General features: G+C 35.6%; 1 protein-coding gene across 1 annotated transcript; it reads left to right on the top strand.

The window, feature by feature from the left end:
• Window positions 1-768: 768 nt before the first annotated feature.
• On the top strand, window positions 769-10,580 carry LOC138693342 (glucose-dependent insulinotropic receptor-like). The gene is made up of 2 exons (XM_069817252.1): window positions 769-1,276; window positions 5,007-10,580. The coding sequence occupies exons 1-2, from the start codon at window positions 775-777 to the stop codon at window positions 5,924-5,926; spliced, it is 1,422 nt and encodes a 473-aa protein (XP_069673353.1). The 5' UTR covers window positions 769-774; the 3' UTR covers window positions 5,927-10,580.
• The last annotated feature ends 1,665 nt before the right edge of the window (window positions 10,581-12,245 follow it).

The following is a 12,245-nucleotide window of genomic DNA, read 5'->3' as shown; positions in this document are numbered from 1 at the left end:
GTAATTGCTTCAGATGAAGCTGCAAGAGTAAGATCCAGACCATTGTGAGCATGCAAGAGCAAGCAGTTACATTACTTGTGTGAAGTGGTGCATGGAACATCAAAATCGTTTTCTTTATAGCCAGTTTTGTCTTTTCATCTGACTCGACTTTGTAAAATACTGGATCATTAGCATAATTTATATTATTTTACATTCTTCTGTAATTCATTTATTGCTTAACTGAAAGGTGGACTGCTAAAAATATACAGATTAATGATGTGTAGTAACTTACCTGAAACTGAAAGAGATATTTGTGCATAAACTGTAAAACTGTAGAACTGAAAGCAGTTTTGAAATTGTCTCAGATAATAGGTTAATTTATTCATGGACAGGTTTCTTGTCATTATCTTCTGGAAATAACCTGAGAAGTGAAGCTAGTTTGGTATATTAATGTTTGAATTTACTGTAGTTTTCTTAACATTTATAAATACTAGTATGGAATATTCTACTAGTTCTTGACATTGGAATGGGTTACCTTCAAATAACAGACGAAAAAAAGGAAGAATTTCGTCATTATTTTTCAGCTTTTCTTTAGAAAAGAAACCAATTTTAAGTTGCTGCTGAAATTGTCTGAGAGAACTTTTTTAAGAATTACCTTCAAGAGTAAAACAAATTATATTTGAGTGTAATAGTTGTGTGAAGAGAATCATATTAAAGAAGAACATAGTGTAAATTTATAGAGAAGTTAGTTTAACTGGTTATTAATATTATAGAGGGCTGTTCGAATTTTTCAAGATGCCGCTTGACAACTCTATAGGTGCAGTAGATTTACCGTATGATTACTATGATAGTTATAATTATGATAACTATGATGCATCAGGTATTGGTTCGGTATTGCCAGAACCTGAATCAGGTAGTGATGACTACTCATCAACATTGGCAAATCTCGTTAATGATTACTCATCGTCATTGACAAGTCTCGTAACTAGTGTGTTGACTGATGAAGTGGAAGCAACAGATGACCCATCAACAAACTACACAGCAGTGGCAGGTGCCAACATTCAATTCAATTTGTACGATTATCTCGTCCCTCCTATTGGTGTGATTGCATTGCTCCTCAACTTGGCCGTAGTGGTGTCTTCAGGTTTGATTCTGAAGGGTGGAGCTCACCCACGAACAACTTACCTGTTTCTCGGAAATGTGGCAATGGCAGATCTGGTGACCACTGTTGCAGTATTGTTTGGTCAGTTTTTTCCCAGGGAAAAGAGGAGCGAGACCTTGTGTATCGTGAGTATGGGTAAGTGGCTCTATGCTGAAATTTATTCAAATATAATAAAAGTCTAAAAACCTTAAAATTTAAAAAAAACTTCACTGTGTTAAAATTTGTTAAAAAAGATACTGTACCGTACAGTCATTTCAGAGTAATTTACTCCATCATCAGCAGATAAACTGTTGTTTGTTGTCTGTGTCTTCTGGCTTGCTGTGTCACAGACAAGCACAGTAAATGCATTGATGATGGAGTAAATGACTCTGAAATATCCATATAACATATTAAGATTTTAACACAGTGAAATTTTTTTAAAGGTTTAAAGTTTTTAGACTTTTATTATACTTAAATATTAAGTGGTCTAAAATGAATCAATAACAAATGAAACTTATTCAATATGCAAATTATTTCCTGGCTGAAAGTTATGTTAGATCGAACTCTGAACTCTAAAATATAAAGTTTCTGAATTTAATGCTGTTTCAATGGTTTCTGAAAGACAGATAAACAGATCATTTGTAAGTATGATGTAATTTTATAAAAATATGTAGGAAAGGCATACTTATTCTTTCATAATGCCAGTTTTCGGCCAGGATTCTGTTTACAATTTATCAAATCAGGATGACAACTTTGAATATATGACAAATAGGATTGTCAACTTTCCCATATTTTCCGGAATTTTTTTGTGTTCTGCTTTATTTTATTGCGATCTTCTGTATTTTTTGGGGGGTGTGGGGAGGTATTCTCTTGTATTCTTTGCACCAAGTAATAATTACTATGTAGTAATATTATATAGGGCCTACAGTTTAAATGTTCGCCATACATATGGCCTATTGCATCTTGGCTAACCACCTAATGGCAGATCAACAACATCAACAGCACTGACCATGCTCAATTATCAGTTAATTCTTCATCTTGTCTCTTAACAGGCGTCGGAAAATGTTTCTCTTGCTGTGTCAAAGAAAGGCTAAAAATCCAGAAATGTGTAGAATGAACTATTTCCTAAGAAGTGGATAGGATGCACAGGACCCACTCGGTTGACCTGCACATTTCCCAGACTTAAATCTACTGCGTTTTTATTTTAAAGATTGCAGAATTCTATACGACGACTGCATATTTGCATTCAAGCCATAGAAGGTCATTTTGAGCATTTATTATCACAGTCTAGTATATACAGTCACGAAGCTCAATACGTAGTAAATATGCATACATACATAGTTGCTAACCACTAGGATCGCTACTATTGCCCCATTACAGACAATGCGAAATAGTACCGGCACAGTCTATTGTTCCTAGCATCCTCACACAATCCATTGGAAAAAATATCGTTCAATTGTTGCAGCTCAGCTATTGGAATGCTTTCAATCTGGTGCTGGATGTTATCTTTCAATTACTCCAAGGCAGTGACGTATGCAGAATTTTGTCAAGGAGGGGAGGGGTCATTATTAAAATTGTTCACAATTTACATCATCGGTATTTTTAATTTTGTGTATTATTATTATTATTATTATTATTATTATTATTTTGGGAGGCCACGCTTCTGCTGCTAAGAAGACGTAACAGTTCACTTCCACGGCTAACAGCAGGATATGTAGAGTAAACTAACGTTTAAAACTGTGAGCAGAATTATTGTATTTGAAATATGCTTTGCAAAAAAAAACATGCATTGTTCAACTGTTAGATGTCTCATTCTCCTCAAATGGCACACAAAACACAGACTGATTGTAATGTTATCGCGCCCTCTCCTGAAACATCTTCAGTTAGCCAAGATGTGAAGGATTGTGTGTATGGGAAACATTTAAATTGTAAGTTTTGTTTTTCAGTATTTTTTTTTTTTTCCTCAGAGGAGGGCCTGCATTGCTGCCTTAGGCTTATTGTGTAATCTCCTTATACTGGAATGATTGTTGAAGTCCATTAAAATTGCTCTTCAAGCACATGATTTACTGCATGGTGTCATTGTATCGATTCAGTCACAGCTTCCAGTCCTGACTGGAGATCTGATCCTCTGCCTTGCTGTGATGTTGTTCTGTGGCCTCCTTAGATCGATGGTATTTGTTCGCAATTCATGTGCTTGAATCTGCTGCATCCTTAACCAGAAGAACATGTCACAGTCGATTCCACAATTCACCAAGGCACCATCTGTCCCAGGGAGCTACACTACCCTGGTCGTTAACAGTCCTCTCAAAAGCGCCTGTGCCTTCACTGTATATGTGCAGCTCCCGCAGACAGATGTCCCCTATAGGAGATCCTGGAACCACATCCGCCATGTCCTCTTGATAACCTGTAACTATTAAGATGATTAATGAAATGATGCTAATGAAGGCAAAATGAGTCCAAGGTCCAATGCCGAAAATTACCCAGCAATTCTGCTTTGAGTGGTTGAGGAAAAACCTCAGAAAAAAACCCCAACAGATAATTTATCCAACCAGGATTTGAACTCGTTTCACGGCCAAGAACGCTAACCATTTTTCCACAGCAGTGGATGTGTTTCTGTATTACAGTAATTCCTTTTTAACCACAGGGGATATGTTCCACCATTTGTAGATTGCTATTGCAGCATGTGTCAGGACAGTTAAAAATAAATAGTAGGGATAATGACACTAAGAACAGTGTTAGTGATTGATATTGCCACAATCTATGAATACAGAGTGCAACTAAATTCTAGATTTTCTAAGACTCTAGGTGCTAAAATATATTAAAAAATTGTTGCTGAAGTTAACCACAGATATAAATTCCGCAGATAAGGGGGGATAACTGTATAAATTTGGTATTATAATTTATATTTGTAACAGGTATAACATAACAGTTTGCCAACATGTTAACAAGTTGAGTGTGCAGCTCCCATCAGAGTTACAAGTATTTATGGTCTTTGGTTCATTGTAAGATGAATAACCTTGCTATACTTCAATTGCGTAGTATAAATAAATCAGCTTTGGAAACAATTATTTCGTGACCAGTTGTTGTTGATTCTCGTCCATAGATTCGAGGTTAGTAGTTCGAACCCAGCAGAAAGTGATAGGTTATTAAGGATAATAACTATTCAGTATTGTTTCCCCTGTAAGGGAAGTAAATTTGAGAATATTACATTGTGGATTTGCGGCACATATATGGGACCTTAACCTCCCTTCTCTCTAAATGAGAAAACTCCAGGAAAAATTGACCATAACTTGTTGCCAACTTCAAAATTGAACTCTGTTAGACTTATTCTTGCTTGAAGTTAATGGATTTTGACTTATAAGTGTCCTCACCTCAGGAATAGAATTCAGCACTGCCAAAGTATAAGAGTTCATGAAGAACAAAATTTATGGTAATTAGAGACTATAGTCCCGTCGCTCTAATTTCCGGCAGCCAATCGCATTGCAGGTCAGCTTCATTTAAACGTGTGCGACTTGTGATTCGCTGATTCATTTCTTAAGGGTCGATAAATACATAATATAATGGCCCGCCATTTTAGCTCTTTCGTTGGCGTTCGAAGAAAGCACACGAAGACAGTATTTGCCGTTCAATTATTTGCTGAATTACATTGCGTTTGATTTATTATCATAGGAGCTACGACATGATAATGTTTAACGGTGTGGCAAATAGATTCCTCGTATGATAGCTCGGCAACGTAAGAACAAAAATGGCGAACGATACTACCTACCCAGACTTTATAGAGCTTTCACTTTCTAAGACGTAAGCAAAGAGGCGGAGTCACGCCGGAAATAACAGCGTCGGGACTATAGCTAGCAATTTTACAGTAACATGATGTCTATTTCTGCAGGTATGATTGTATCCAGCACATTAGCATCGATCTGGAGTGTACTGCTGATTGGCATAGACCGGTTCTTCTACATTGCACATGCACTCAGATACCAACAACTGCTGACTCCATTCCGGGCTCGCTTCCTCATACTTGGCACGTGGATTCTTGGTTTGGTTCTTGGATTCATGCCGGCTATGGGGTGGATTGGTTGGACCAATGGAGGGAAATACTGCTGGTTCATACGACTTGCTCCGCATGGCCTGGTTCTGCTCACAGGTGCAGTGGGCTGCCTCCCTATCATCATCATCACTGTCCTATACTCCATCATTCTGTACTATGCTATTCATAAAGTTGCACAGTTGCAGAGAGCAGATCACGAAGCTTCAATGAAAGAGAGACCAAAGGGCAATGCAAAGCAATTGCGAATCTTCAGAGGGGGACAGAGCAATGAAAATAATCAGCAAGATAAAACGCGACATGCGCCAAAGAAGTTCAGGGCAGTAATGGTTGTAGCTCTCACTACTGGTTCCTTCATTGTGACGTGGATCCCATTCTTCATTGCTTCGACTATGCATGTGTTCTGTGAGAAGACAGCAACTGATGAAGAAACATGCAAGCCACTAAGAATTGCTGTTGCATCTCCGTTGGCAATTCTGGGCTTCTTCAACTCCCTGTTGAATCCACTGATTTATGCCTGGTGGCATAAGGGGTTCAGAAAATTTGTGTGCAGTAAGATATGTAGGAGGAATGGCCGTCAAGAAGCTGCAGGAAGCAGATTGACTAGAAGTATCAAATCTTCTACTTCCAATACCAGCACTAGAACTATTACAGGTAGCACCAAGGGTGCATCCAATGACGTAAAACCAACAGGTCGGAAAAGGAGTACAGGTGTGACAGAGGGGCCATACATCAGCGAAAATGAAGACACTCGGCTGTAGCCATAACTGAAAGTAAAAGTACCTGTGAATCTCTGTTAACTACAAGTAAACATTTTAGGGGACAAGTTTTTAGTATTACACTGTGTACCTGGACTTAACATCTCCAACATTTCAGAACTACGAGGGAGAATCAGTGAGTTACAAATTGAAGTAGTTACCTAAATTTTTTAATGGGATGTCTGCAGCTATCGCTAGATGGCACAAGCGAAACAAAGAAGCAGTAGTTGCAAGATGGTGGCACTTCTAAATGTGTGTACCATTGGCGACTTGATCCGAACAATGATGCACACTTTGTCCCAAGCTGATAATGATGCACCCAAGACTCATCACCTGTGACTATCTGGGCTGTTCAGGGTTGGAAAAAAAAAGTTGTTTTTTTTTTTCAACTGTTTTTATACTGTTTTAAACAGTGCCATGAAATAGTCTGTTTTCTAAAGTAGAAGTTGTCGTCATTACTGATGCTGAGTTCTTGGCAATAAAGCCATTAAGTTGGTTGCTCTCCAATTACTTTATTTATTTACATGAGGATATACATGGTATAGAATTTGTCAGTATAAAATTTTTACATTGTCACACACGTGGGTTTAGAGAAAAGGGCTAGCTAGACATATGATTCTGATCCATTTCTTTCTGAAGACTGCACACTGGACAAAGTGGTGAAGAAAAAATTCCAGTTTTGTTCAAATGTTTTGACAGTCATGCCCTATGAGTAATCGAAAGGATGCAACTGCACTTTTCTTTGGATGCTCAGGAATTATATTTTGTACATTGAGACTCTCCCATCTTTTATTATTTTAAATTTCTTGGAAATGGTACACCTTGATATTTTTAGTTGATTAATCTTTTAACTGTTGAAAATGATAAAGCTGACATGCTTTTTTTAATACAAAAAAAAATGTTTTATACATAGGCTTGCCAGATGGATATTTTAAAAATTAGCAAATTTCCCGATTTTTTAAAGAAAAATTCGGGAAACCACTTTATCGCGCTGTTTATTAAATCAAATAAGGTTATTAATAAAATTAATGTCCTAACTGAAAAAAAAATAATAATAAATTTTACGAAACTTAATGGTGAGTTTCATAAAAAAGAATATTTTCAAACTTACATAAATTTGATTGCTTATATTTCGCTGAAGATCGAGCATCTATTAACAGTGAGAAGTAATTTTTATAACATTATAAAAAAAGATTAAAACATTGTGTTTAAAACTTGTTTTAATCAACAGGTATTGTTTTAAACTCTTTTGAACACTTTGTTTAAAACTTCTTGTTTTTTCCTGGGGCTACTGTCTACTGGGACCAAGTTGCCAATCTGTTGCACATTTGTCTGCATGACAGTCTCCACTGGCCAATCAAGTCTTTGTTTGATATTTGTCCACCCTTTGGAGAACTTATGCAACAGTTGCAGCAGGCAGCTTGGCATGACAGCCAATGCTCACCATACACGGGTAATATTTCTTTATGAATATCCTTTGCTGCCAGACTTTTTGTCCAGAAAAATCTCACTACAGAGCGCTGATCAACAGTGATACACTCGTCAAGAGGTACTGCCATCTTGCAACTGCTGCTTATTTGTCTTACTTGTGTGCACATCGATCATCTTGGCACCTAGATAATATTGTCATCTAGCACTGATAGCTTCTGGCACTTTATTCAGAAATAAAGGTCACTACTTCAGTTTGTAACTACTGATTCGCCTGTGTACTTATAGGTTCCATCATCAGGGTAACATAATACTAGATGTGAATGATCACCTACTCTGTTGGGTTCCATTATGCCTGGCTAGTTCAAAGAACTGGACGTGAGCTCTCTGAACTATCTTTTCGTGGCCATTCTGGCTTCTGAGTGCTAATGGGTCTAATTAACCACTCGAATGAACATATGAATAATTATTATGAGTGTTTAAAATATATGAAATCATCTGCTTCATTTGTATGAATTTGTTGTGCCAGGAGTCTTCATGTGCAGTTCTTTGGATTAGGCAGGCATAATGGACCAAACACAGTAGACAAGCTTAAGATCTGGTACTAAATTACTCTGTTAATGGAGGTGCAAGTACTATAGTCCCGTCGCTCTAATTTCCGGCAGCCTATCACGTTGCAGGTCGGCTACATTTAAATGTGTGCGTCTTGTGATTCGCTGATGAAGGCGTTATTAATTTCTTAAGGCTCGATAAATACTTAATATAATGCCCTCCATTTTGGCTCTTTCGTTGGCGTTCACAGAAAGCACACGAAGATGTTATTTACCGCTCAATTATTTGCTGAATTGCAGTGTGTTTGATTTATTATCATAGGAGCTACGACATGATAATGTTTAACAATGTGACAAATAGATTCCTCGTCTGGTAGCTCGGCAACAAAAGAACGAAAATGGCGAACGATACTACCTACCTAAACTTTATAAAGCCTTCATTTCCTAAGATGTAAGGAAAGAGGAGGAGTCACGCCGGGAATAACAGTGTTGCGACTATAGTACTGCAGTTCTGAAACTTTAGATTACGTCTATATTTAGTTAAAATACACAGTGTAAATCCCAGATCTTGTTTTTCTAAACACAATGATCGTGAAATCATAAAATTCCATAGATAAGATCTTATCTCAAACTGCCATATAGAATGTGTTTTAATACCGAAGAGGAACTATGTTTATGAATAAATGAAAAGTAGACTTACTCCTTCATAACATCAGAGGCTGAGAGAGAAAATTCCAAGAAATAATATTTCAGGATAGCTGAAGTTCTGTGATCCATGGAGAAAGAAGCCTAATCAAAAAGAAAAAAATCTACATGCAACCAACCATTGTTCCTACTTAAGAAGACCTACGTTTCAAGACAGTAATCTGAACATATAAAAATTATCTTATTTAATGTGCCCAAAATATTAATAGCTGAAAAATACTAGCTATAGTGGTTACTTTCGGTACTGATTCTTCATTGTGATGTACCTCATAGCCTCAACCATATATATATATATATATATATATATATATATATATATATATATATATATAGGCTATATTTTGGAAGGAAGATCACTAAGAATATGGGTAGGCTACTTCTAAAGCTTTAGTCTATTATGGAAATGTAGATGACGAAGAAGAAGAAGATTATCGTAAAGAATATATGTTGAACAAAGATACTTACTTAAATGCAGAATTCTTTACCGAAAATAAATAAGGAGAAATAGACTGTCATATAAATTTTCTTACTCTTTTATAGATTATGCTCTAAGAAGGTAGCTATTAAATGTGAAAGCCTTTGATTAAAAAATTAATATACGAATAAAGGAAAAAGTACTCGGCTGGAATATAAGACACCTGAGGATTTATGCAAAATCAGTAACAATGCTACCAACAACAGTAATTACAACTATGGCACAAAGTACTAGAAAAATAATTTGCCACTCATTTATAGGAGAGTGAATGAAATGCTTATAGATGATATCTCTACTTTTCACTTAAGGTGCACTGTTATCCAAATGACTATATGCTGGCAATCCAGGGTCAAATCCTGGCAGTTTCAAGTGAAATGTATGGTGGACAAAGGTGATGTGTCATGGCAAGTTTTTACAGCGTCCCGTTTCCCATACTGACTTTCCACCATGGCACGTCACTCCCAGAGGGAGATGTTTGGGTGAAGTCATGGGATTTAAAAAAAGCTTTTAATTTCATACAGGCCTAAAATAGAAATCAGTGCAAATATTAGTAGATATTAAGTGTTTGTTAACTGAGGTGAAATTTTATCTATTTGCTGCCATTCGCAAGATAAACTTAGAAATTGAACTGCTACTGAATGAAATAAGAGAAAGACGTACTACAGTATACACAATTAGTCTTTGTAGACTAATTTTTGTCCACTTACACTACTTCTTTTTAGATTCAGAAGCATGCTATACATTTCTAAAAAGTGATATTTAGTTTTTTATGAAATATAATAAAGCACATAATATCAAATTTAGCTATGATATAATACAAAATATGTGGAAGTTAACAAGCACTTTGTGCAAAGACAGTAAAAAATATACAGAGAATTCAGGAGAATTCTCTTTTGAACAGTTATTATGTGTGGTAAGCCACTGTAACTGAACGAGAACTTCGTCACAGTGAAAAAAAAAAATGTACATTGGAAATTGACCAATTTCAGGAGATTAAACATAGGCCTATAATGCTTTTCATGCTACATTGAAACTTCCAAAATGTTTCATTATAAAATCTTTAGTCTTGTGATAGTACTGTAATTTCAAAACATTTCCATCAGTGCCGCAATGTTGTTTACTTTACTCCTCCTGCTAAGTTTCATGTCTGTGTGCCATGTTACTGTATGTATCTGTGTATTTACTTAGTCATTTATCTTACAATACATGTAGATGCAAAGCTCGGAGTTTCAAACTGTTTGGACATTTTGTTCGTCATACATCCACATTTTCAATTTAGAGATATAAGTGTAATTATTGTTGTCATTTTTCATATGCCATTTATTTTTGCTTAAGTTTTTCATCGCATTAATAATGACTGTTACTGCAGATTAATTTTTGCTTTTCATGTTTTTCTCTCTTTTTATATTTGTACAGATGTAACGTATTTCATAATTGTGTGAATTTATATTTTTGAATATTGAAATATAAACAATTGAAATATGCATTTTTATAAAAATATCTAATTTTATTTTAACTTGACATCCTTTTATTGGACCACCCCCAAGAGAAATTCCTGGATTCGCCATTGATCTAAGTAACTATTTTCTTAGACTAAAATTGAAAGTTGCATGGACAAACCAGGGCGCACTGAAAGATAGCTAGATAATCAGATGACATAAGTCACCTTTGAATTGAATTATTATAAATTTTAACTTTAAAAATTTCGTTTGTGCACATAATGCTCATCTATCAATGACGATTCCATAGAAAGTAATCTTAATAATCAGCAGTGGCGTAGCATGAAATTTTGAGCAGGGGAAGCTAACTCAAGTTGTCTTTCATGCAATATGAGAAAATGTATTACAAAAATACAGTCTTAAAATAAATAGTAGTCAATTTCAAGTCAGCAGTCGAAGATTGGTTGGAACATCGTAACACCAATAAGGCATGACCTCAAATGAGACGTAATAAAATACGATTTCACAGTTTACACATATCTCTAACAAATAGACACGTATACGTATAACATTAGCTCACTCCCTGTCATACTTAGAGAAATCACAATATTAGCATCATTACTTAAGTATGCGTCTGTATTTTGGTTGTGTCCTTCATTGACAGCAAGGGAGTCGGTCATTTGTTTTTTAAATCACACTTTTGTTCGTAAGTCAGTCTTGATAATACAGTTGTCCTAAAAAATTCAAGTAAATTAGTGTCAGGAACTATTATTTCGCTCATTATTTATTATATCAGCCACAATGCACACTAACACTTTAACTGAACACAACTGACGAATAGGGATAACTCGGAAACTACTTATTTTAAATGTTAAAGCTAGCTTCTTTTCGAGCCTTGCGACTAGGGTAGTTTAAAAGGGATGGAAAATCTGCGGGGTGGATTACACAGAAGAAACCGGTCTGCTTGGAAGCTGGTGTGTGCAGGCTTCTTGTTTACTGCTGCATCACAAATAATCCTGAGCTGCCGCATCACAATATTTAACGCGTAAATATAAATTCTATTAAAATTAATAAATAATTTTCTCCATAAACTGCAGGTTTATTATGAAATTATTATTAACTGGGGAAGCTAAGCTTTTTAGCTTACATTGACGCTACGCTACTGATAATCAGAGGTTTCCATGGAAGTTACTCATATTCTTAATAATAGGAAATGTTTCCTTGGAAACTACATCCTATATTTAGCCTATACAAATTACGTTTATCTTTTAGAAAAAAAAATTATAATTGATTATAATGTTTGAGAATCAATGTAATTAATCGTTGAAATAAGAGAAAAAAAGATTTAACAGTACCCTACAAATGACGAGTGACAGGCAATGTGTTGGAATGGCTGCCTTGTACTTATGAAAAAAGGAATATGCTGTGGCTAACTACATGAGCGGCAATGAACCTCCAGGTTCTCTAAAAGCCATTTGTAAGTATGAGATCTTCAGGTCTAACAGTTTTGATATATACATGAACATATATAGTGTGGTAAAAGTCGTAGCTATTTGTACAAGATATAAAATTTTTTAAAAGGTAATAAATCATGTAATTGTAGTCCACTAAAATGCAGTGCACTTTTCACTATTAACACAGTTAAAATTACGACTTGCCGCAGCCAGACCTCTACAGATCGATGACCAACCAAAACGTAAGTTCAGTCTTGTTAAAATTAATAC

Source organism: Periplaneta americana, chromosome 17 (assembly GCF_040183065.1).
Source record: "Periplaneta americana isolate PAMFEO1 chromosome 17, P.americana_PAMFEO1_priV1, whole genome shotgun sequence".
NCBI classification, from domain to species: Eukaryota; Metazoa; Arthropoda; class Insecta; order Blattodea; family Blattidae; genus Periplaneta; species Periplaneta americana.
Note: the sequence above shows the minus strand (reverse complement) of the source record. Positions and strands in the feature narration are given on the sequence as shown.

Bases quoted from the DNA above. Each gene is read 5' to 3' on its own strand.
- LOC138693342 (XM_069817252.1), top strand. From the start codon at position 775: ATGCCGCTTGACAACTCTATAGGTGCAGTAGATTTACCGTATGATTAC. The intron at 1,277-5,006 runs GTAAGTGGCTCT...CTATTTCTGCAG, and splicing joins CTTGTGTATCGTGAGTATGG to GTATGATTGTATCCAGCACA.